The sequence below is a fragment of the Triticum aestivum genome, chromosome 1B (genome assembly GCF_018294505.1).
Source record: "Triticum aestivum cultivar Chinese Spring chromosome 1B, IWGSC CS RefSeq v2.1, whole genome shotgun sequence".
Lineage (NCBI taxonomy): Eukaryota > Viridiplantae > Streptophyta > Magnoliopsida > Poales > Poaceae > Triticum > Triticum aestivum.
The window spans coordinates 488,857,306-488,881,326 of NC_057795.1; the positions used below are offsets into that span (position 1 = coordinate 488,857,306).

General features: G+C 50.8%; 3 protein-coding genes across 5 annotated transcripts; 1 reads left to right on the forward strand and 2 right to left on the reverse strand.

Moving 5' to 3' along the window:
- The first annotated feature begins 1,849 nt into the window (after positions 1–1,849).
- Positions 1,850–5,262, forward strand: LOC123133920 (amino acid permease 4). Of its 3 annotated transcripts, none has more exons than XM_044553305.1 (5): positions 1,850–2,066; positions 3,198–3,332; positions 3,426–3,659; positions 3,783–3,876; positions 3,964–5,262. In XM_044553305.1, exons 1-5 carry the CDS (start codon positions 1,856–1,858, stop codon positions 4,970–4,972), a joined length of 1,683 nt encoding a protein of 560 aa, XP_044409240.1. In that variant the 5' UTR covers positions 1,850–1,855; the 3' UTR covers positions 4,973–5,262. The 3 variants fall into 3 exon arrangements, with proteins under 3 accessions (XP_044409240.1, XP_044409246.1, XP_044409249.1); XM_044553311.1 differs by lacking the exon at positions 1,850–2,066 and adding an exon at positions 2,836–3,116; XM_044553314.1 differs by lacking the exon at positions 1,850–2,066 and having other exon boundaries at positions 2,916–3,332.
- A 6,086-nt stretch (positions 5,263–11,348) lies between these two features.
- Positions 11,349–19,320, reverse strand: LOC123133943 (cytochrome P450 71A1). Its single transcript, XM_044553322.1, has 3 exons — positions 17,974–19,320; positions 11,864–12,228; positions 11,349–11,775 (listed from the first exon to the last, which is right to left on the reverse strand). The coding sequence occupies exons 1-3, from the start codon at positions 18,892–18,894 to the stop codon at positions 11,499–11,501; spliced, it is 1,563 nt and encodes a 520-aa protein (XP_044409257.1). The 5' UTR covers positions 18,895–19,320; the 3' UTR covers positions 11,349–11,498.
- Positions 19,321–19,515: 195 nt separating this feature from the next.
- Positions 19,516–23,588, reverse strand: LOC123133954 (probable magnesium transporter NIPA4). Its single transcript, XM_044553331.1, has 9 exons — positions 23,052–23,588; positions 22,174–22,230; positions 21,985–22,075; positions 21,726–21,886; positions 21,459–21,586; positions 21,201–21,338; positions 20,950–21,042; positions 20,084–20,189; positions 19,516–19,979 (listed from the first exon to the last, which is right to left on the reverse strand). Coding segments are annotated over exons 2-9 (927 nt in total). The 5' UTR covers positions 22,175–22,230; positions 23,052–23,588; the 3' UTR covers positions 19,516–19,770.
- Between the last annotated feature and the right edge of the window lie 433 nt (positions 23,589–24,021).

Sequence of the window (24,021 nt, forward strand, 5' to 3'; positions counted from 1 at the left end):
CCAATAAAGAAAGCAATGTCCACCCTGCTAATCCCAGGTGCCAACCGGGATCCCATTCTATGATCGTCGACGAAGAAGAACTCCAAATAGAACGTACATTGCTCTCATGTTAGAGCATCGCTTTTAACTGTACCTGCACCTGATGTCGTTGTAGTATATGTGAGTCATTGAGACTCAACAATAACATTACCAAGGGTATCAAGACTAACAATACTTAATGGGTTGGATATGGTTAAGTGGTGAGAATTGTAGCAGGCACTAAGCATTTGTAAACCATCTTATCCTATGAGTACTACTCCCTCTGTTTCTGAACATAAGTCTTTTTAGAGATTTTCATAGGGACTAGATACGGATGTATATAGACATATTTTAGAGTGTAGATTCATCCATTTTACTCAGTATGTAGTCCATAGTATAATCTCTAAAAAGACTTATATTTAGGAACAGAGAGAGTAGTACAAGAAAAGTAATTTCTGTGCATAATGAGGCGCAACTAGAATGATCAATAAGTGATCCTGAACACCAACCTAGGAGTCATTCATAACCCCACTATGTCCACTTCTTAATCCTGATAGCACAAGAAGTGATAATCACGGTATGCACACGATTGGTAAGTTTTAGTTGTTAGTTTAAGCTCTCTACAATCGGATGTTATAAATTTTCAAATCGCCATATAATCATGGACACAGGTTTTCGAAAGATTTAACTCTGTAGGGAGATGCTCCAACTCATCCATTATAAAGTATCATATGCACACCCGTTCCTCCCAGTTCAGGGCCATGACAGCCTAGATTCTTTCAAAGGAGTTCAGAAGCATGAAGTCCTCCACCTAAGGTAAAACTAGTCCAACAAGGCCACCCGGCGTGTCGACCCCGCTTCAAAGCCACGCGCACTCTTCCCGAACGCTACGCTAGCGGATGAGCAAAGCTTGCGGTTAGCTGAAACTCCGGTTTCCCAGGGGCGCCTCAAGGTGCTCTGTTTCGGACCATTTTTGAAAGCATTTTCAAAAGCTGACTTGTTACTTTTGCCCAGACCTCATGAATGTGATTTCACCACGAATATTTTCAAACACTTAGAAAAGTAAGCAACGTTTCCTGTAAAAAGTTCTACTGTTTATAGCAAAAGCATTTGAGCTCGGGATAAAAAAGGACACTTTAGCTCCAGACTTTCTCTGCACTTAATCTTCACTATCCGTTTAACCTAGTTTTTGGTAAACAAATCTTAGGCGGCCTCTAGTTCTCGTAGCTAGACTACGTGACCCTAAGAGATTGTGGATTCAGCGCTCACCAACTAATGACTCTATTTGTCGAACTTAAACTACTACTGCTAGCTAGCACACCTCTAACACTTTGGTTCCTCATTGCAAACATGAGACGTCTACAGTTTAGGCCTCAATCAGCCGAACTGCTTTGTTAAGATCCATGATCAGCGGGAGTTCGTAGGATAAGGCCACAACAACGGTAACAGGATATGTTCGCCACAGAAGCAAATCCAGGCCAAGCAAATAGCATTTCCAACATTTCGCTTCTCACCGCTAAATCACCTCTCTACTTGCCGTTAGGAGCCACACATTTCGACATTTTGCGAAAAATGTGAGAAACCATGGGCACGAAGTCTTCCCTTTGTTTTCACGATCCATCTGGCCGGGAACAAGATCGCGATACGATCCCTAGTGGGCGATCAACTTACTTAATCTCGTGGCCGAGAGGGGCACCGAACATATTCTACGCCGCGGCAAAAAGGATGGTCGAGAAGCCGTTTTTTTTTTTTTGAACAGAGGATGGTCGAGAACCCGTGGGGTACAAACACCCGAGGGCCTCCCTTGAGCGTACAGTACAGTATCATCCAGCCATGCATGCATGGAACACGCAAGAGACGCATTGTACACCCTAAAGCCAGCCCTGCCCACCCCTATAAATACCGTGGCCGTTGGGCGCACTTGAACACACCATCACAGCAAGTTACACCCCATCTCTTGACACAACACTTTCGTAGCCCTGAACTTGTCTCGTCACTCCCTTGCAAGGGGAGAGGAGACCGAGTAGAGGGGACTTTTTCTTGCAAAGGTAAGAAATCTCAATAATGCATGCATGCATGCATGCACTGTTGCGATCCTATCTTATCTTAAGGTGCATGCAGCGCATGTTTGTTACTCCATGGTCCATGGCCTCCTTAGCTTGGGTTATGGGCGCCTTAGATATTTGATGATCTTGCGTGGTGGCATGCATGCACATGTCGTGCAGGTGCATGTGTCATCGTTTTCAATCGGGCCGTGTGTAAACACTTGCTAGCTGGCTAGGCACGCTGTTCTCGCTGACCAATGCAGCTATAGCTGTAGTGAGCAGACAGGGCAAGAGGCAAGTTGACATGTGTGCCCGGAGGAGGTAGAGGAGGGGTCCGACCATTACACCCATCGGCCACGTTTTTTCCCCTTTGTGCCACTAGAGGAGCCTCGCGTGGTCCATTCTTCCGCAAAAACCCTGGCTCAATTCAGGAAAATATTTTAGCTGAGCAATGTTTTTTTTTTCATTTTAGGTTAGTTTTTTCTTATCAGATATATATATGCCCCAATAAACGACAAGTTTGCATTACACCCATGCATGCATGCATGCACACCACTTGATCACTGAACCGTCGTCCATCTACACATGCGATCTGCCCAAGTGGGCGAGAGACGCGCATGACATATTCTTCTTCACATAATAGAGGCATCAGGCAATGCTCTACCAGCCCCTAACATCGGCTTCAACTAAAAGATCGCCGAGAACAGATGCTAAATACCCTTGGGGTACGCTACAAAATTCCCTAGCTAGCGCATCATCCCCACCTCCTCGACCTCGAGCCCAGACCCGAACGAACACCCACCAACCTTCCAGGCAGGCGCCTATAAATCGCCGCCCCCGCTCTTATCTCTTCCTCACACTGCACTCGCTCACCCCCGATCGACCGCCCACTATACGACCTCGGTCGATCTAGTGGAGCGGTAAACGGGCCGCCTTTGAATTCCACCCCGCGAGTAGTCTTGGCGCTCTCCGCGTCCCGCTCACTAGCCAGCAGCCACCCTACCTCGCCCTGGTTGACGCTATATATTGTTGTCGCGGTGCTACTTACCTGAGGTACAACGAGATACCGATCGGCCTGCACTGTGTGCTCCAGCTGTCGTCTCACTGCTCGATCGGGTGCTTTGGCTGGTGCAGAGATGGGGGAGAACGGCGTGGGCAAGAACTACTACCAGGGGAGCGCGGCGGCGGCCATGGAGGTGTCCTCCGTGGAGCACGGCCAGGCGGGCGGCTCCAAGTGCTACGACGACGACGGCCGCCTCAAGCGTACCGGTAAGAACAAAAGATGCTACTGCGATCATGTGGTACGGCCGCCTCAAGCGTACGTGACGGGACAAACTGACGTGGACTTTTGGTGTGCCGCAGGGACGATGTGGACGGCGAGCGCCCACATCATCACGGCGGTGATCGGGTCCGGGGTGCTGTCGCTGGCCTGGGCCATCGGCCAGCTCGGCTGGGTGGCCGGCCCCGCCGTCATGCTGCTCTTCTCCCTCGTCACCTACTACACCTCCTCGCTGCTCTCCGACTGCTACCGCTCCGGCGACGAGACCACCGGCAAGCGCAACTACACCTACATGGACGCCGTCAACGCCAACCTCAGTACGTCTGCATGCCTCCCACTGTTCACCGAGCTCGCGTAGTTTGCCGCTGCATGCATGCATGCGGAGGCAGCCTCTGAGCAGAGCTCACTCTGCTTCTCTCTCTTGTCGTTTCGTCGAGCAGGTGGCATCAAGGTCCAGCTCTGCGGGTTCCTGCAGTACGCCAACATCGTCGGCGTCGCCATCGGATACACCATCGCCGCCTCCATTAGCATGCTGTGAGTACCCAAACCTTCTGCAACGATGATCTCGATCTGTGCTAGCTGGTGAACGTGAACTAACGGTCGCTTGAAACATGTCTGCAGTGCGATCAAGAGGGCCAACTGCTTCCACGTCAAGGGGCACGTGAACCCGTGCCACATCTCGAGCACGCCCTACATGATCATCTTCGGCGTGGCGGAGATCTTCTTCTCTCAGATCCCGGACTTCGACCAGATCTCCTGGCTCTCCATCCTGGCCGCCATCATGTCCTTCACCTACTCCACCATCGGCCTCGGCCTCGGGATCGTCCAGGTGGTCGCCAACAAGGGCGTCAAGGGCAGCCTCACCGGCATCAGCATCGGCGTCGTCACGCCCATGGACAAGGTGTGGCGGAGCCTCCAGGCCTTCGGCGACATCGCCTTCGCCTACTCCTACTCGCTCATCCTCATCGAGATCCAGGACACCATCAGGGCGCCGCCGCCGTCCGAGGCCAAGGTCATGCGCCGCGCCACCGTCGTCAGCGTCGCCACCACCACTCTCTTCTACATGCTCTGCGGCTGCATGGGCTACGCCGCCTTCGGCGACAACGCCCCCGGGAACCTCCTCACCGGCTTCGGCTTCTACGAGCCCTTCTGGCTCCTCGACATCGCCAACGCCGCCATCGTCGTCCACCTCGTCGGCGCCTACCAGGTCTACTGCCAGCCCCTGTTCGCCTTCGTCGAGAAGTGGGCGCAGCAGAGGTGGCCCAAGTCAGGGTTCATCACCAGAGAGATCCAGGTCCCGCTCGTCTCCTCCGGCTTCAAGCTCAACCTCTTCCGCCTGACGTGGCGGTCGGCGTTCGTGGTGGCGACGACCGTGGTGTCCATGCTTCTGCCCTTCTTCAACGACGTCGTCGGCTTCCTCGGCGCCATCGGGTTCTGGCCGCTCACCGTCTACTTCCCCGTGGAGATGTACATCGTGCAGAAGAAGATACCCAAGTGGAGCTCACAGTGGGTGTGCCTACAGCTACTCAGCCTCGCCTGCCTCATCATCACCATTGCCGCCGCCGCCGGCTCCATCGCCGGGATAATGTCCGACTTAAAGGTCTACAAGCCGTTCTCCACGACTGACTGATCGATGCGTGGCTGGCCGTCGCATGAATGCACAGATCCTCGATGGACAGAATATGCCTAAAAGCTCTAATCAATTAATCAACCAATTATCACACGTTCACTAAAAATTACATGCTCAAGTAATTGTTGCTTCTAAACAGCCGGCGGACCACCGGTGCTGCTGATTTTCATTTTCCTTTGTTTGCCATCCACCGTGTTAACTGAAAATGGTAGAGGGGAACCAAAATAGTGTACTTCCAAATTGGTGTGATTGGTAAGTACGTTAATGAGAAATGAATGTTCTCATGATAACTACTTGAGTGATATTAAGATCATTCTCCAGATGAGCCTGAATTTCTTCTTGGTGCAATTTGTCGACTCGTGCGACCATGACATTTTTTTTATTTGATAAAACAGCCCCTCTTTATTACTCCCTCCGTTCCCAAATATTTGTCTTTCTAGACATTTCAAGTGGACACAACATACGGATGTATGTAGACATATTTTAGAGTGTAGATTCACTCATTTTGCTCCGTATGTAGTCACTTGTTGAAATCTCTAGAAAGACAAATATTTGGGAACGGATGGAGTAGATAGTAACTACAGTTACATCATCAACCAGTACATGGAAAATTTCAGAGGGGGCTTCTTCAAACCAACTGGTTTTCTCATAATTTAATTTGAAACTCTATTATTTTAAAACTTTGCACCACTCTGTCGTTTGCTTGGAAAACATGGGCTTCAATTTGCGGTCATGCGCAACTTCCTTAGGGAGAAAAACATTTGACAAATGCTAATATATTTTATTTAAGAGTAAGATAGAAGCTCTGCCGAATTCATTAAGAGCGAAAAGATAAATACATAGTTGATCGGTATATAAGAAAAACTAGGATGAAAACTAGTAAATAAATGTAAAATTAAAAATATGTTTTTGGTCCCTCAAATTTACCGGAAGTTTAGATCACACCCTCAAAAAAAATTGGGTGACATTTAGTCCCGTATAAATTTTGTTCAATACCGGATTAGAGAGAAAACCAGACACATGGTGCTGGTTTTCTCTCTGCTCACGTAGGACGGCCGGGTTTTTTTGCCTTCGCAAGCTCTATCTCCTCATATGTACAAACTAAAGGCAGTTCTTATGCTTTTGATGTTACACAAATCTATTCAACACCCCCACGAAGACCCAACATCCACTAGTGCAGTTTTTCCATGCACACTGTTAAAACCCCATATCGTACACGGGGATACAAACCGTCACCTTGGATAGTGTGTGATACGGGGTCTTCGCACACTATATGGCTGTTCGTGTACGATAGGGGAACCCATCTCACACGAGAGGCATGGAGGAAATGTGTGCGATGTGCCATCACACACATTTAGCCGGAATTTTACGTGTGAGATAGATTGTACATCGTGCATGGTTATTATATTGGTATCGTGTGTTGTTATATGCCCCCTCGCACCTTTCTGGAGAAGCAGAATCGTGTGGGATGATTGTATTCATTGCACATGATTCGTTGGAGGGACATGTGTGTTGGTCCATCCATCACACATGCTGCCTATATCACAGTCGTATGTGCTGGTTCGTTCATCGCACACGTTGTATGTGTCACAATCGTGTGTGTTGTATGCGTTTCACCGCGCATGCTCTCTTGTACGCAACCATGTGAAATGCAATGAACAAAATAGCAAAAAAATTTAGAGAAGGAGGAAGTCCCCCCGCCTCTGCATCTGGACGATGCCATTTTATTAATTATTGACACAAACCCTTACAAAGTCATACAACAGTAAGACTAAAGTCACCGTCTACGCAATATTTGTCGCTACTCATGAACAAAATAGCATGCACGCAATCAGTTTTGTTTTCTCATTATCTGATCAATCCCTCGCCATGCAAAAGAAAATTCACATTTCATATGCAACAAATGTTCACCACAAAAAAAACAAATGTTCACCACAATTTCATACCCAACACACAACGCATTTTTATGTTCACCACAAAATTTCCCATTGTGTTGGCGGCATGACATGCTTACGTGGGATGAGTTGGCGGCGGTTTAGCACAGCGCACGTCGGCACGTGAGGCAGCAGCACCACGGGAGCACTACGACTACGAGGCTATGTCCAGACACATAATCGACGTGTGGATGACAGAAATACCACGTTACATGGCGATTGACCAAGGTAGAAATTCATACGCAAAAAGATCGATCCACCGAGGCGTTTCTGGCCACACACGCACATACACGCACGGTTTTGATTCCCGATGAGTCAAAATCGAGCCGCCACCACTGCCGGCAGGGTCGTCCGGGTCCGGCGACCGCCTGGTTGCGCCCCCGTCCAATAGCTCGTACGGTCGCACTCGTTTCCGGGAGCCTGGTCGCCGCCATCTTAATCTGAACGTGGTGCACGCGCAAATGAATTTCACCGTAAGTTTTCATCGCCGGTTGGGCGACTCTCCCGGCGACGCGTAATGCACGTCACCATATCCATTCTCGCGCGTGTGATCGATCATGGCCACGTTTCGAATTTGAATGGGACTTTACCGCGCGTGGGCAGCAGTAGCATGCATGTCACCGTCGGAGAATATCCATCTCCTGGGGGTTTGACGTGGCATCAACAACCCACTTACTTAAAGCCAAACCTCATCCCCAACCTTGGGCACTAGCCCTCGTCCCGTCCCATATCACCTCATCATCCTTGCCCAAAGTCGATGTACGGGCGCTGCACTAATCCTATACAAAGTTGATGGTGGTCAAGGATCTGCCCCGGAAGGCCGGAAGAAAAGAATCTCCGTCCCCGGCCGCGTCGCGATCCATGAGAGATCCCGCTCCCGCCCCACCACGAGGTACGTCGCTCGCTCGGGATCGATCGTCCGGTCTCCTTTCTCGCCGGATTCCTTCCTCCAGTACATGAACGACAGGGGTCTTTCGTTTCGGTGCGGTGGTCCGGTGGCTCCTGTCGCCTCGGCCGCTCTGCTCCTCTGCCGTCGCCGTCGCCGGGGGAAAAGAAAGATAGCTGCAATCCAAATGGACCGGCCGTGTGGCGTGGTGTAGTATACGACGCATCATCACCAGCTGGCCTGCATTCGGTCGGATATTGCATGCACCAATATGGAGGCGGAAAAAGGATGGCTCTCGCGTCCGCGCTCGTGGCCGCGTGAGCACGTGGCGGCCGCCGCCGGCCGGATCTCCTTGCTCCGACCTCCCCCGCTTCTGCTGCGCCCGGATCCAGCCTCAGCCCGAGCTGCTCTCCCTCTCCCTCCCGCAAGGACAAGCAGGTGTGCAAGATGAGCTCCCCCGACCTCGCGCCGCCCCTCCCGTCCTCACCGCCAGCAGCTCCGTCGGCCTCCTCGTCGCCGCCACCCGTCCCGGCCAGCATGCTTCCACCACCTCCAGCCGGGCTGCCTGTTGGCTGCACGTCGTGCGTCGTTCTGCCGGCAGCCCCGTCCGCTGCTCGATCCGATCCAGATTGGGAGCTCCTACCCGCTCCGCCGCAGCCGTCGCTGGGCCACCCCGGCCAGGTTGGTGGAGTGTCCGTGGAGGTGCCAGAGGTGCCCCCAGGCAAGCTGCCAGCTTCAGCATCCGCGAGGCTCCCTGCTCCGGCCTCGCCCGTCGTCTCCGCCGCCAGGCTGGCTGTGGCTGCGCTGGCCTCCCGCAAGGCCGACCCGGCCATAGGTGGGCGGATGGCCGGCGCGGGCGCCACCCCCGCTCCCCTTGCTGGCGTCTCCTTCGGCCAGCTGCCGCCGTCCCCGACGTCAATGTCGTCATCCTTGCGGGGGCCAGATCAGGCGGATCCATCACCGACAGGTCTTTCATGCACCGTCCCGGAGGCTTCTCCCGTGCGTCCTGGTTGGGGGGACTGGCTTGGATGTTTCAGAGGGAAGACGACGCCCGCTGATCCCATATGTTGCGCCCCAACAGCTCGTGGGGAAACGTTGGAAGGCTGGCGCCTTGTCACCGAGCGCCGTCGTTCGCCATCTTCTCAGGCCTTTCGTCAGCCCGCTTTCAATGCTCGGCCGGCTCCTCCGTCGTGGTTGAAGGATCGATGTTTTCGGTGCCTCTCCAAAGGTCATCATGCCCACTCTTGCAGGGACCCAATTCGGTGCAGAAGCTGCCTCTATTTCGGCCACACTGCTCGCTTCTGTCATGCAAAGAACAACAGCCACCAGTCTACGCCGCTTCGACGTACTGCTCCGTCGCCCTCCCAAGTGCCTGCTCCTGCCAAGGATGCTACCATGGTAGAGGTGCCGCTGCAGTCTGTCCTCGCGGAGCAGGCTGAGCTGCAAGACTGCCTGATGAGAGTTGAGAGTTTTTTGGCGAGAGCTGAGGCGGTTCTGTGCAGGCTCACAATCATGCCAGATTTGCCTCCGTTGGCCGAGATCCAGGTTGATTCCAAGGGCGAGGGTGAAACAGACCCCTATGGTTGTTTCTCTCCTCGTAATAGGCACATCGCCGAGGTCGTCACTCCAGTGATGCAGATTATGCCTGGGCTGCAGGAGCTATGTGAGGCACCATCTCCGCCTTTGTCGATGGTGCTTACAAAGGAGATGAGCTTGGTGATGCCCATGATGCCATCTTTGCCAATGTTGGCGGCAAGCCCGCCATCCGTCGTTGTGGACAATGAGGGTCATGATTCGCCTCTGTCATGTGTGCATCTGGAGACGCTTGAGTCCATTGTGTCGGTGGTACCTGTGGTTGATGATGTTGAAGCGGTCGGTGTGTTGCCGCCTGGTCCTTTGGAGCCTAGCCAGCCGCTTGCCTTTGTGGATCATGGAGTTTCTGACGCTTCGGTCACACAGTCGCGGGTGACAGTTGGGCAGGTTTCTGTGCGTGACAAGGTCAACGAGATTCTCTTCGAGTTGGAGATTCACAGCTTGCTCGCACGTTTGGAGAGGGCTAGCCCTGGATCTGGCAAGAAGATTGTGGAGGAGGCTCTCAAGAGCAAGAGCAAGAAGAGTAGCGCCACAGAAAAGGCGTCCGCAACTGCTTGATGGTTGGTCACCAGTCTCTTAGGTTATCCTTATGGCTTGGCTTATCTCCGTGGATTTGGTGGTACCTGTGGTCTTCGTTGAGGGCTTCTTTGCGATGCAGCAGTGTGGGGACTGGTGGTCGTTATGTGTTGGGTATGATTGTCGGGTCGATCATGTGCTTATGGGGTTGCATTCTCTGTGAGTAGTCCGCACGTGATCTGTTTGTATCAGTTTTCGCCCAGTTTTCCGTAAATTAACTAGGCAATTCTCTTCTGCTTAATTAATCGATGAGGCAAATCTTTTGCCTCCGTTTAAAAAAAAAATGGTACGCAGCTGTTTCGTCGTACGTGGTTATGTGAACGCGGGTGGGCATCGAATGTGTGCCGTCCCCTCCCCGTCCTGGACTAATGCATTCATCAGTACTTTGGCTCCACTTCTAGATCAACAGCACCTACGTACACGCATGGGCTTGGCTTGTGCTCTGTGTCGTGTGTGGGGTTAATTAGCTAGCGCGCTCGAGGTACAAGCAGCCGAGCACATATTCTTGTTCTCTACTTTTTCGCGGGAGAGAGAGAGATAGAAAGAGCTCTCATTGAACAGACGAGCAAATATTCTTGCTGTAGAGCACCTAGAAGCAGCGAGCCGACCGATGGAGTTGCTTAATTCGATCGATCGCCGTAGCCGGGCAGCAGGAACCAGAGAATTCGTTGAATTTTCCGACTGCGCCAGGACAGTCGTTCTGGTCTTGCAAACGAAACAGTGACGTGCAATGACTCTTGTAGCGACAGCGGTTGGGTAGAATAGATTCAGTGGCATGCATGTTGTAAACCGCAACAGCTAAAGAACATCAGTGTAAAAGCCACAGGGGCCGGCCGGGGGCAAGTCAAATATTTTGTCCGGGAAACTGATCTATCGACGGGACAAGAATCGGAGGAGAGTAATAATCGGAGGGGGATTAGCTACTTGTTCTCTGAGCGGCTTATCTTATCATCTCGTCGGTACGAGATGCTGCGGTTACTGTGACTACTCGTACGCTACTACTACTGTGGGATGCGATGAGGATGAGGTGCCATTATTGGCTGCACCTGCACCACCAGGGGCAGATAGAACAATTGGAACAGTAGAACCGAACATTACGACCGTGCAGGTCTGGGATAATCCTGTTTTACCGATGGCGATGCGTGGATGCTCTGCTGCTAGACTGCTACTGCAAAGCAAAACCGAGAGCGAAGTTCATGGACCGAGCTTTCACGCACCGAAATTCCAAACAATTATTTTTTTTTTCTCTAGCCATTTTACGGCAGTACACATGCACACTTTTTTACACGAACAACTGCAAGTCTCATAATATAAAAACGTTTTTAACACTAATAGTGTTTAAAACGTTCTTATATTATGGGACGGAGGGAGTATATTACTCCCTTGGTTTTCACAATGTACGACTTTTTTTACATCTTAATTATGGGACGGTTGGAATACTGTACAACAACATACAGATGTCTCACCGGGCACACACTGATGAACTCCAGTGTTCTTGATTCGTATGAACTCTAGTTTTGCACGTTGCTTGCTGGGCCTACTCCTGTTTCATGCATGATTCCACTCGAACGGGCCTTGCGACGAGCCGGAGGCCCACCCGCCTTGGCGTGGTCAGCCCAGACGCGTCCGACATGTCGAGCTCCTCCGGGGCCATGCCGTCCGGCAGCTCCCAGTCGAACAGGCGCACCAGATTGGCGAGCGCGAGCTCCACGGTCGCGAGCCCGAACTGCATCCCGGGACAGATCCTCCGCCCCGCGCCGAAGGGTATGAACTGGAAGTGCCCGCCCCTGAAGTCCACCTCGCTCTCCAAGAACCTAACCACACAAATGATCACAAAAGTATGAATGGAACCTGCCAAAAAAACTCGATAATGTAGCTAGGTTGCAGTGGACTGCGCGACACCTTTCGGGGAGAAATTCTTCTGGCGCGCGCCAGGAGCCCGGGTCGCGGTTGATGGCCCAGGCGTTGACGAACACCCGCGTGCCCTCGGCGACGTGGTAGCCCAGCACGGTGGCGTCCTGCATGCACTCGCGGGGCAGGAGCAGCGGCACCGGCGGGTGGAGCCGGAGTGTCTCCTTCACGACCGCCTTCAGGTAGGGCGTGGCCGCGCCGAGCGCGTCGGCCTTGGCAATGCCGCCGGCCGGTGCGGCTGCGGCGCTGCGGACTTCCTGCTGTAGCCTCCGCATGGCCGCGGGGTTCTTCATCAGCTCCGACATGGACCATTCCAGCGCGATGTAGGTCGTCTCCGTTCCCGCCGCGAACATGTCCTGCCATGCGTTAGCGGATTCAGAACCATGCCAGAAGATGGAGCACTGGTTTTGTTCGAACTGTGACGGACAGGACTTTGTCCGGTCCATCTGAATTCAAGGGGAATCGACCGCAATCACCATGCTCAACATGTTCGTTTGAATTTTAATTCTTTTATCTACGGAATAATAGTACATCTACGTAACCCACTATGTGATCCTATGTAACTTTCCCTTAATTCTCTGGGGACGGGGCTTGCCTGCTCCCGCCCCCGTGCTCCCTTCTGTGCTCCCACACAAATGATCAAAAAAGTCTCATGAAACACAAAAATTTGCCAGGAGATGTTTCATTTATTTTATGCATGGTGTACAAGAAAATTAATTTAGAATGGTTTGCTACAACTAATATGTTCCAAAAATTGAATGACCATTATGCACATATTATTTTGAAGGTTAAAAAAAGAAAATGGGTCGCAGGCCCAGGGCGGAGGATGGTATGGGCCGATTGGCAAATAACCTTAACCGGCGCTTAAGGCGTGGATTAGGATCGGGGTTTGCTAGGCCTCCTGGCCCAATATAATTCCCCTTTTGCAAAAAAAAGTAAAAAAATTGTCCAATACTATTTAATATGAAAACCTAAAAACACACTAACAAATTCGGTAATTATTTTTCCATGATGGCAAAATTATTTTCCATGTTATATAAATTATTTTTGCCAAAATTTGGATTCTCTTTATGAAAAATGTCTCATGAAAGATGTTCAATTCTTTTTTGCATGGTGTACAAGAAAATTAATTAGAATCATTTGTCTCAATGAATATGTTCCAAAAAAAATAAATGACCATTATGTAATGAATGAATTTTTCATGGTACCGAAAAGGTAAATTTGCCATGTAAAGAATATACAAAATATGCTACTTTAGAAAATCAAAAACAATATACCATGGGTTATTCAGCCCGTCCATTGCCATGGAACCATTGGCTTAGAGGTGATGAAATAATGTTAGTGTCCTTTTATGACTGTTGTGTGATTTGCGATTAGAAAAGATAGCAAAGATACGGCGAGAGACATGCAGCGTTAGAGAATTTTAAATGACCATAGTCGATTGGAAGAGAACTAAAAGCAAGATCAATTTTTAGTTGAAGTCACATTTTTGTCTTTGTTATTTGTGATTTTTACAAACAAAAAGGGTCTCACATGAAAGTAGTGTATTTGTTTATTTATGATAAATCTCACATGTGAGTAGAGTACATTTGTTTATATGCCTCTTGAAAGGTTACTAGTTCCATATGTGAGGATGCGTGTATTTCTTTATTTGGAAAAGATGTTGGACCCATATGTGAACCCATCACCAACTCCATTTTTTGTAAGTACAATTTTGTTATGGGTCAGAGAAAAGATATATGCGATGGTTCAAAAATTAATTTTGCCATGGTTCATAAGTATATTTGCCATCGCCCATAAAGTATATTGCCATGGTCCGTCGTGAGTTAGGCTAGCACAACATCGCCGCCGTTACACCGACCTCTAATGCCTACCTCAAAGCAACACAGGAGGGAGTTGGGTGTTGTGAAGGCTGCGGTGTTGCAATCGTCGGGAGTATAGCGGTGACAAGATCTCAGCGCCGACACTGTTGTTGCATCCCCTCACTGCAACATCCGTCATCACCACGAGCAGTGGGGCAACCTCGTCGGCGACACATGCTGCAATGCAACTCGGGGGGGGGGGGGGGGGGGGGTTGTGTGCTACGAACAGCATTGTGCTACAACTCGGCGACGTTTGACGTTTGGCGGCAAGGAAATCTCCGGTGCTCTAGCTCTACAACATCACCGGTGTTGCATACGGTGGTCGACAATGTCAATGACTGCTGCATACGATGGCCAGCGTGGAGCATAGCCAGTGTTGTGATGGAGCATCACGGGGGTCGCCGATGTTGCAATGGACCACTGTCTCGGCGTCGTCGGTGTTGCAATGGAGCATCGTCAGGTTGCCGGTGCTATGATTTGCATCGTCGGGGCCACGGGGGGGGGGGGGGGGGGGGTGCTGAGATGGAGCATTTGTCGTGCCGCGGGGTGCTGCGCAGCCAAGAACAAGCAATCTGGCAAACGGACAATGTTGTTCAGGGAGGAGGCTATTGCCGAGGGATGGGGGCTGCTGCTGCGACGACCAAGCACTGCCACCAAAGGATGTCACAAGCAGAAGTAGAGCGCAATACAAGGTCGGGAGGAGGGGGGTCCTCGTGGATGTCGGGCAGGACGAGGAATACATGCTGCGAGCATGCGACCAAACAACCCAATGCGCCTAATCGAATTGGTAGGTGGCCAGTCAGCTGATCTTTCAGACGGGATGACGCCTAGCAGTTGCCTTAATTAATTAATATACGGGGTGATGTTAATATCAGATTTGGAGTTTCAGCATTGCCTTCGGGAAGCAAACACTTTGGGACATCTGGTAGCTAGACATGTGTATGATTCCCAGCTAGTTCTGTTGTGGGAGGATGAACCCCCTAATTTCATTTTACCGCATGTAATCAAAGATGTAAGGGCCACGCTAGGCGTCGGCCGGCGGATAACTAGAAAACATCCGCCGCCTCGCTGGCTGTTGGATGGACGCGGGGATGTCCATCCGATATACCCATCCACGAGCGCCATCTCCCTTTTCCAACAAAAGCGGTGTTGCAGAACAAGCCCCGCAACAGGATGCTTGTTGCAAAACGTCGGAACCGCTATTTATCTTCCTGAAACACGGTTTGTGTTGCGGAATTTTTTTGCAAATGAGGTCTTGTTGCAATTTTTTTTACAACAGAAGTTTGTTGGAAAAAGATTGTCTTCACTTTTTTGCAACATAGCTTATGTTTCGGGAGAAAGTTCTGCAACATTGGTGTTGTTGCAGAAAAATTTAAGGGGAGCCACGAGGAGTCAGGGGCACATGTCAAGTGGTACACGTGTAGAACGAGTGACCAGGGGTTGTGTTACAGATTTTTTTTATCTTCATCTTTTTGTAAGAAAAATGATGTTGTGGAAGGAATTTTGCAACATGGGTGATGTTGTAGAAATTTTTACAACATAGGTCCAGTTGTAGATTTTTTTTTCAACAAAAGGTCTTGTTACATTTTTCCTTGCAATAGAGGTCTTGTCGCATAAATTTTTGTGACAAAAGTCTTGTTACGGAAGTCAGGAAATTTGCAAAAATGTTTCGCAACAAAGGTTTTGTGGCAGAATTATTCTGCAACAGGGGTCTTGTTGCAGAAATTTTAGAGTCTTTTTACAACCGATGTCCGTGCCAGCCGAGGCCTTACAACTGTTCCCAGATTGAGAGGAGAGCGATAGGATTATGATGTTTCTGGGGAAGGAAAGGTGGACAACAGGCGGGGCCAAATGGACACGTGGTAGACGACGGAGGCGGTTGACGTATGGGAGCAATCCGCCGATGGATCATTTCCCAAGATGTAAGAGCATCTCCAGCCGTTGAGCCCCCCTCCCCCCAGGAGGAATAAAAATCGCTGCCTGGTGGCGAGCCGGCAGCAAAATCGGCTCTGGGGACGGTTGGGCACCTAACCGTCGTCCCCAGCTCACCCCCACGCGCCGATGTCGGCCCATTATTCGGCCCACTTTCGTCAAAAATGGTCCGATATCGGCGCGAATCAACCCATTATTCGGCCCACTTTCGTCAAAAATGGCCCGATATCAGCGCGAATCAGCCCATATTCGGCGTGAATTCTCCATGAATAATTTTTTGCCTCCATAGTTCATCATAGAAAATCAATAGAAATCAAATAGTTCAACAACAAATAGTTCAATACAAATTATATAGTTCAACAAATAAAAACTCATATTTCACACGTCGTTCCTGGTGTCGCCCTTGAGCCTCCATAGGTGCTCCACCAGATCGTGTTGCAGTTGTTGATGCACCTGTGGGTCTCGGATCTCCTGACGCATATTGAGGTAGGCAGTCCAGGTTGCTGGTAGCTGGTGATCAACTTGGGCAAAAGGACCCTGCCTGTAGTATGGTTCAGTGTCAAACACTGGCTCTTCTTGCTTGCTTTCAATGATCCTGTTGTGCAAGATGACACAGCAAGTCATGATCTCCCATATTTGATCTTTCGAACAGGTATGAGCAAGGTACCGGACAACAGCAAATCGAGATTGGAGCACACCAAATGCCCGCTCGACATCCTTCCTGCAAGCCTCCTGAACCTTCGTAAAGAAGGACTTCTTGCCTCCTGGCACAGCGTTTGAGATAGTCTTCAAAAATGTCGACCATCTCGGATAGATGTCATCAGCTAGGTAGTACCCCTTGTTGTACTACCGCCCATTGACCTCGAAGTTCACTGGAGGAGAATGACCTTCAACAAGCTTGGCAAAGACAGGGGAGCACTGGAGGACGTTGATGTCATTGTGAGTTCCTGGCATCCCAAAGAAAGAGTGTCAAATCCAGTCTTGTGTGGCCACTGCCTCAAGCACCACACTGCAACCGCCTTTGGTGCCTTTGTACAACCCCTGCCAAGCAAATGGACAGTTCTTTCATTCCCAATGCATGGAGTCGATGCTTCCAAGCATCCCAGGAAATCCTCTTGTTGCATTCTATGCTAGGATCCGAGCAGTGTCTTCACCATTCGGTGATCGCAAGTATTATGGTCCAAACACTGCCACCACTGCCCTGTAGAACTTGTAGAAACACTCAATGATCGTGGACTCGACCATGAGCCAATAGTTCTCGAGTGAATCACCGGGAGCTCCGTATGCAAGCATCCTCATAGCTGTCGTGCACTTCTGGATTGAGATGAATCCAAGTGTGCCGGTGCAATCCTTCTTGCACTTGAAGTAGTTGTCGAACTCCCGGATGGAATTCACGCTCCTGAGGAAAAGCTTTCGGCTCATCCGATAACAGCGCCGAAATGTTTTCTCGCCGGGCAATGGAGCGTCGGCGAAGTAGTTGGAGTAGAGCATGCAATAGCCTTCCAGACGATGCCGGTTCTTTGATTTCACCCGCCCCGGTGCCGAGCCACCTCGCCGCGGCTTCTCATTGCTCGCGAGCAGGCCGACGAGGGGCGGCGAGCACCATGAGATGCTCCTGCTCCTGGACGTCGGCTTCGGCTTCCTCCTCCAGCAACGCCGCGAGCGCCTCCTCGTCGTCCGAGTCCATCGTCGGGACGGGCAGACAAATCGCCAAACACCTTGCGGGCGAGGTGGGCGCACACCCGTCGGTGTACAGCCCCTGCGCGGCCGAAACGCCGAAAAAATCACCCGGACGGCGGTGGAGAGGCTGCCTCAACGAAACCTCTTCTCTTTTCCAGCGGGGAATGTCCTATCTAGCTGTGGTGGGTGGTGGGCGGCGCCGGGATCGGCAGGGTGGCGGCCGAGCGCGGGGGGTCGGAGGCGAATCTGGACGGTCGGCTTGACTTTTCGCCTGACAGTCTGGCCCCAGGTGCGCTTTTTCCTTGCGCCAGAGCCCCCGAGCGCCCTCAATGCGCCGGGTTCGATCGCCGGGCCCAAATAGGGGCCGAGCCGGCGGAATTCGGCGTCTTGGGGCGCAACTAGGGCGTTTTTTCAGCGCCGGCGCGTAAAAAATCGCGGGGAGGAGGGAGGGCCTGTTGGTGGCGCGGTTGGAGATGCTCTAAACCTTTCGATCTTGAAATAAAATGCCAATAGGCTTGCCCCTCAAAAGAAAAATATGGGGTGATGTTTTTTAAAATGAAATATAAATACTCGCTGCAAAAATAAAAATTGTAATAAATACGAACGGTGGAACGACAACTGACATACCGCCAAGAGCGACTTGATGATGTCCCTGCTCAGCTCGAACCCGTCCTGCCCGTGCCCGTCCTCCCGCAGCGCCAGCAGCACGTCCACGAAGTCCTCCTCCATGCCGGCACCGCTCCTCTCCCCCTCGTGTTCCGCGACCACCTTCTCCAGCAGCTCGTCCCATCGCCTGAAGTTCCTCCAGGCCCTCGCGCCGCCGCCGGACAGCAGCGCGTCCGCCCACGCCAGCGCCGGGAAGTAGTCCCCGACGCAGAACCCGCCGAGCAGCGCCGTGTTCTCCTCGATCAGCTCCCTGAACAGCTCGCTCCTCCCTCCTTCTTCCTCTCTCGGCAGCCTAGTCCCGGAGACCACCCGGCAGATCACGTCGTTCGCGAACCGGTACAGCGCCCCGCTCACGTCGACCACGGCGGCGGCGGAAGAAGAAGAAGAAGCGTGGTCGGCGACGGCCTGGACCAGGGCGGCCACCTCCCGCTCTCGCATGGCGCCGTGGCGGTGCGACCGGGCGGCGCTGAGGACGTGCTCGGAGCAGAGCCGGCGGACGTGGCGCCAGTGCTCGCCGTGGGGCGCGAAGACGAGGTCGCGGAAGCCGTAGGTGAGGATCTCGGCGGTGCGGAAGTAGGGGCGCGTGGCGAAGGCGTGGTCGTGCGCGCGCATGAGCTCGGCGGCCGCGGCCGGGGAGGAGGCGACCAGCGCGGGGACCTGGCCGAGGCGGAGCCGCAGCAGGTGGGGCGCGCCGTGGGCCGCGGCGAGCGCGCGCAGGGCGCGGTGAGGGAGCGCGCCCACCTGGTGCAGGTTGCCGATGACGGGCAGGCCCCGGGGAGCCGGAGGGAGGCGCCGCGCATCGACCCCGCCGTCCTTCTTCCCGAGGTAGAGGAGGCCGGCGAGGAGGAAGGGGAGAAGCAGGAGCAGCGCGGCGAGCTCCATGGATGGTGTTTGACCCTTTCGAGTTCTGGAAGCTCCGTGTTACTGCCGGTGGCGGCCGGCGGCGGTCAACGTCGCCTTCGCTTTCGGGAGTTGCTTGCTCCTAGGTTTGCAATGACCTTGGAATCCCATTTGTATATGCATCTTCTTTTGGAGCTCTCGCACGGAGGATAGACCATGGACATTGTCGCCATTCGGAGGTGACTGAGAGTGAGAGTTGACTGACATCTAGTGATTCATAATGGATTAACAAATGTACGAGAGTAATCAATTGTTTAACGTCAAAGGTGCGTCATCTGATGATGATAGGCCGACTACGTTGACAAGAACGACAATCCGAACATGTGCCCATGAGAACTCCTAAGGAATGCTTATGCGTTCCGGGAAGGTTTAGCAATCTCAAAAAAAAAAAAAAAAGCAATCCCATTTGGATCTGCAATGATGCAGCTGTAGGGTTCTACACATATGTGCTTCTTGCTAGACATATTTTGCTCTTGCATTTAGTCATGCTTCTGAACGAACTACTGTATGTGAAAGAATACAGCGGTTCCAGACAACGACCTCTGTGGCTCACTGCGGTGTGTTCAAAAAAAATTCCCCACAAAATGGAAAAAAGAAAAGGCATGTTCAAAACTTGGGTCCTTGGCCATTCTAATTATCTTGCCCAGAGACGTATATATAGTATAACTGATGTAAGCCCCAAACTTCTGTGCCAAAGTCTCAACAATTACAAGGGGCGCCGAGCCGTTTTACCTTCCCAGTCCTACAGTCAAAACCTAAGGAGTTCTATCCGGGGAAAGAATGGAGATTCTTCCCTTCCCAGGTATAATGCATTGAGGCACCATGATTTGACCAACGTTGCCTTCAAGCGTCTCATGGTCATGATGTCGAGCGGAACGATTCTGTGCCCCTCGATGATGACCTGAGTGGAATGCCATCGGCGGCAGACCTGAGAGGAATTCCCTCGGTGCCCCTGGGTGACCTGAGAGGGATGCCATCAGCAGCAGACCTGAGAGGAATTCCTTCAGATTCATATGCATCCTCATCCGCGTGTTTAGGAATTCGGATAGGCAAATTCGGTTGGAGACCTGTCATGCCAACAAGGGATAATAAGAAATTACACATAGGTGTCATTTCAAGTAAAAGAAGAAGATGTTTAAAAAGGTCAGGAAGGGAGGAAATGCAGCCATACCATCCACCATGTCTTTTGTCTTGTGAAGCAGAAACGTCCCAGAAAGTATAGTAACGAAACCACACATTTCCGTGACGATTTGAGTCGGATTTTGACGATCCCAGTCCTGCATGCAGTTATAGTGAAACTAATAAATGATCCGCAGCATTTTCGGTGCAATGCAATAATGGATCGACTGATGCATCACTTGACAATCAGCTTAGCGGATAGAAGATGTGAAGTGTTATTATAATTCAGAAAATTATCATCATTTAATAGATATTTCTAAATCGTGTTGTCAGACATTCATAATTTATCCTATTTTGTCCTGTTGACATAACCACCTCATCCTCACAATGAAGGCAACTATAGTCCTGGCTCTTGACAACATAAGCTTACTAATTTGAGAATTTTCGAACACAATAATAGTCCGTCTAACCCTTACTATGAGTGGTCTGGTTCAAAGCCCTTACTATAACTGAATTTGGATATCAATAAGCCAGGCAACACCACAGCTAACAGGTTTACTGTAAAACAATCAGTCAGGTAAACTTGAGTGATTGTTGTAATAATGGCTGCAAGGTTTACTGTGGCAAGACCAAAACCTGAGTGGCTGAGTGTTCTAGGAAACACAAAGATTGCAAGATTATGGATAGAATATTTTGACACGTGGTACAAAGAATAACTCGGAATTACTTCAATGCATACTAGTGCTAGAAGCTAACTCACTAAAGTACAGATTGACATCTAGCATATTTACTGCACATTCCCAAAATAACCAAGATCCCTGGATCGTTTTATTTAGTCAACATGGTTGTAAGACGGAAAGTAAAGCAAAGCTTGCTGACAATTACGTAAACAAGTATATGGAGATCCAAAGCCGTTACCTTGAACATTATTACACTAGCCAAAATGGTCAACGAAGTAAACATTGTATAATAAATGGGCGAAACAACTGCAGTATTGAATGTGTCAAGGGCCTGCAGAAGTAAACAATACCAAGCTGAATGTAATGTATAACATAATACACACATATAAGATATCAACATAGCAAAAATGTTCTTCAGTCTATGTTACGTATGGAAATTATTCTCTTAGAACACCCATAACTTCCAACGAACATAAACATCGATCATACCTTGTTAAGATAGTTCATCTGTGTTACTATGCATGCAACCACAACAAGTGTGAAGAACCATGTTTGTGGATAGACTAGCTGGTTCATCCCTGAAAACGTCAGCTTCAAGGCTATCCCAAGAGCTTTGACACTCATGACCTGCCAAACCAAGCAGAATAGACAGACATTAGAATCATAACTTGAGGAGAGTTTTTTTTCTACCAACTATCTAAGGATTAAGTGAATACAAAACAAAAATTCATGAGGTGAAAAGCATACCGACAGAGACCCAAAAAGAGAACAGATACCAATATACACCATAATATGTGTCTGACCATACTGTGGGACAAAATGGAATATGAGCACGAAAGCTGCTGTGAGCACAATGGCTGCATAAAGTAGAAATCCTGCGACATAGAAGTTTAAGCCTTAGTATTGTTGATAAATAGTACTCCCTAGTGTCGTGGGAGTAACATACTGAAATGTCAACATGACGTCAATAATTATTCACAGTACTATGCAAGCGTATAGAATGCAGAATAAAACCTGGTTCAGTAGCAAGATCCCATACTTCTGCCACAGACTCAATTTCACGTTCTGCAGGGGCATGTAGCACAATTGTTGTCGAACCCACAACACAAAGAACACATCCGAGTACACCAAATATGTGCAGCTTCTCCCGCAAAATGATACGTGCAAGAACAGCACTGTAAGAGAACGAGCTAAAAGTATCAGAACTACTGAAATATAAGCAATACAAGATTTCAGTGTATCAGTTGTAAATCATATTAAATTTAGTCCGTACCTAATAATTATGCTAAGTGCGCCAAGTGGAGTGACCAAGATAGCAGGGGCAAAAGCGTATGCAGCAAAGTTAGCGATTTCCCCAACAACCACTGGAAATTGTACATGGTTAGTGCCACCACATACAGTAATGGAAGGAAAAGACTGTCGGAACCAAACGTCTATCCACTGTATCAAAGGAAATACCTACTTGTTATCAGTCCTATCCACCACAGTGGCTCAAGCAGGTAAGAGTAGCCACCAACACCTGTTCAAATCAACAAAGTAAGCATAAACACTGGAAAAGGTTGAAATGTAACTGGAATGACAGAAGCAACATTTTCAGCACGACATTTGCACGATACACCACAGATGAAACAAGGAAAATTTAACCTATGATCATCAACATATGCTGAATTTTATCATTGTTATTTTTTAAGAGAAAATATATACAGTGAAAGTTTAAGGGAACCAAGCTAACAGAAGGGAGTCTATTGCATGCATTTTCCTGGTGTAACAAATATGCTTCAAGTTTAAAGGACAACAAGCTAACAGTAGTCTATTACATACATTTTCCCGGTGCAACAAATAACATGAGTAAGTGAGAATTCATCTCCCTTGTACAGTCAATGATTGTCACATTTCCGAGACATCCATGCTGAATGTGACATTAAAGGTGCGGGAGCAAGGAAGAAATGCAAGGTACATCGAGCCATCAGCCCATCACCACCGTGTCATCTGTTGTGCTAATCATTGATATTGGTGGAACAACATCAAGCAAAGCTCAGGAACGTCTCAATCGGAGCTCAACAACCAGCGCGATCCCCAATGCGCTCGCTGCTCCAAAGTCCTACCTATCTATCCAGGGTCCAGCACAGGCCCCCACCGACAGCGAAAGCGAGATCCGAATCTCGCGCGGCTCCGCGCAGATCTAGGCTAGGGAGCCAGCAGCGCGGCGAGGCGGCGGCGGCACAGGGAAGGCACCGCGCTGTTCGCCGGGCAGCGTGAAACGACACGGGGGCGTGCGGGGCAGAGAGAGAGGGGGGACAAGGAGGTGGGGTGGGGTGGGGTGGGAGAGACGAGACGCACCTGCGCGGACGCCTTCTTGAGGCCCTTCTTCTTGACGATGAAGCTGGCCCCGATGAAGAGGCTGGAGGAGACCGCCAGCAGCAGGCCCTTGATGTTGTCCGCCGACATCCCGGTGTAGGACACCACCCAGCTCCCCAGCCGCTCCCCGCGCATCTCGGAAAGCCCGCCGCCGGCGGCGGCACCACAAGTCCCTCCCTAGCCGCTCCCCCTCCTCCTCCTGCGGCGGCGGCCGCGCATGCGAGATCTGGAGAGGCAGCTGCCCGGTCGGTGGGACTGGGATGGCTTGGCTTTTCGCCGCTGTGCTGCTGCTCGGCTGCTTAGGGCCTCTGTGAGCTCTAAACGGGGGAGGGGAGGGGAGGGGAAGGTATCGCGCGCGGGCGGGCGGCAGAGGCCGCGGGACAAAAACCACCAAAAGACTGCGGCGACGACGTCGTCGAGAAGGAAGCGGGGGACGGAGAGGGGAACGGGCAGGCGGTCAGTCAGCCAGTCCAGGAGGCGGCCGTGCGAGTTACTCGGTATTTTGTCCGCTGCTGGCTGCTGCTGTGGTTGTGGCTGGCAGCGGCTGACGGGTGTGCGCCGCACGGCGTTTCTTCTCTCTTGGGGCCAAAACGCGACGGATTTCGCAGCTTCTGCTCTGCTGCCCGGACGACACGCGGACGCGGCCCATTTCGCTGTGCTAGGAGAGTACGTACTTCGCATGATTGACTTGCGCAGTGGACGTGAGGTTGGTTTGTGACGGGCTGACGGCCCTAGTGCGGTTTGCTTTTCAGAGCAAAACACTTTCTTTGGTGCAACGGCGTACCGCAAATAGTTTGGTGACGCGCGTCCTGTCATATCTTGATTTGATCTGACAGGTGTTTTTGTGCACCAAGAGACATCCAACAGCAAATTGGGTTGGCGTCGAGGTCGAGGGATTTTTCGATCGTATTTTTACTTCTCGACTGGTGATTCTTTATGTAAAGAGTATGCA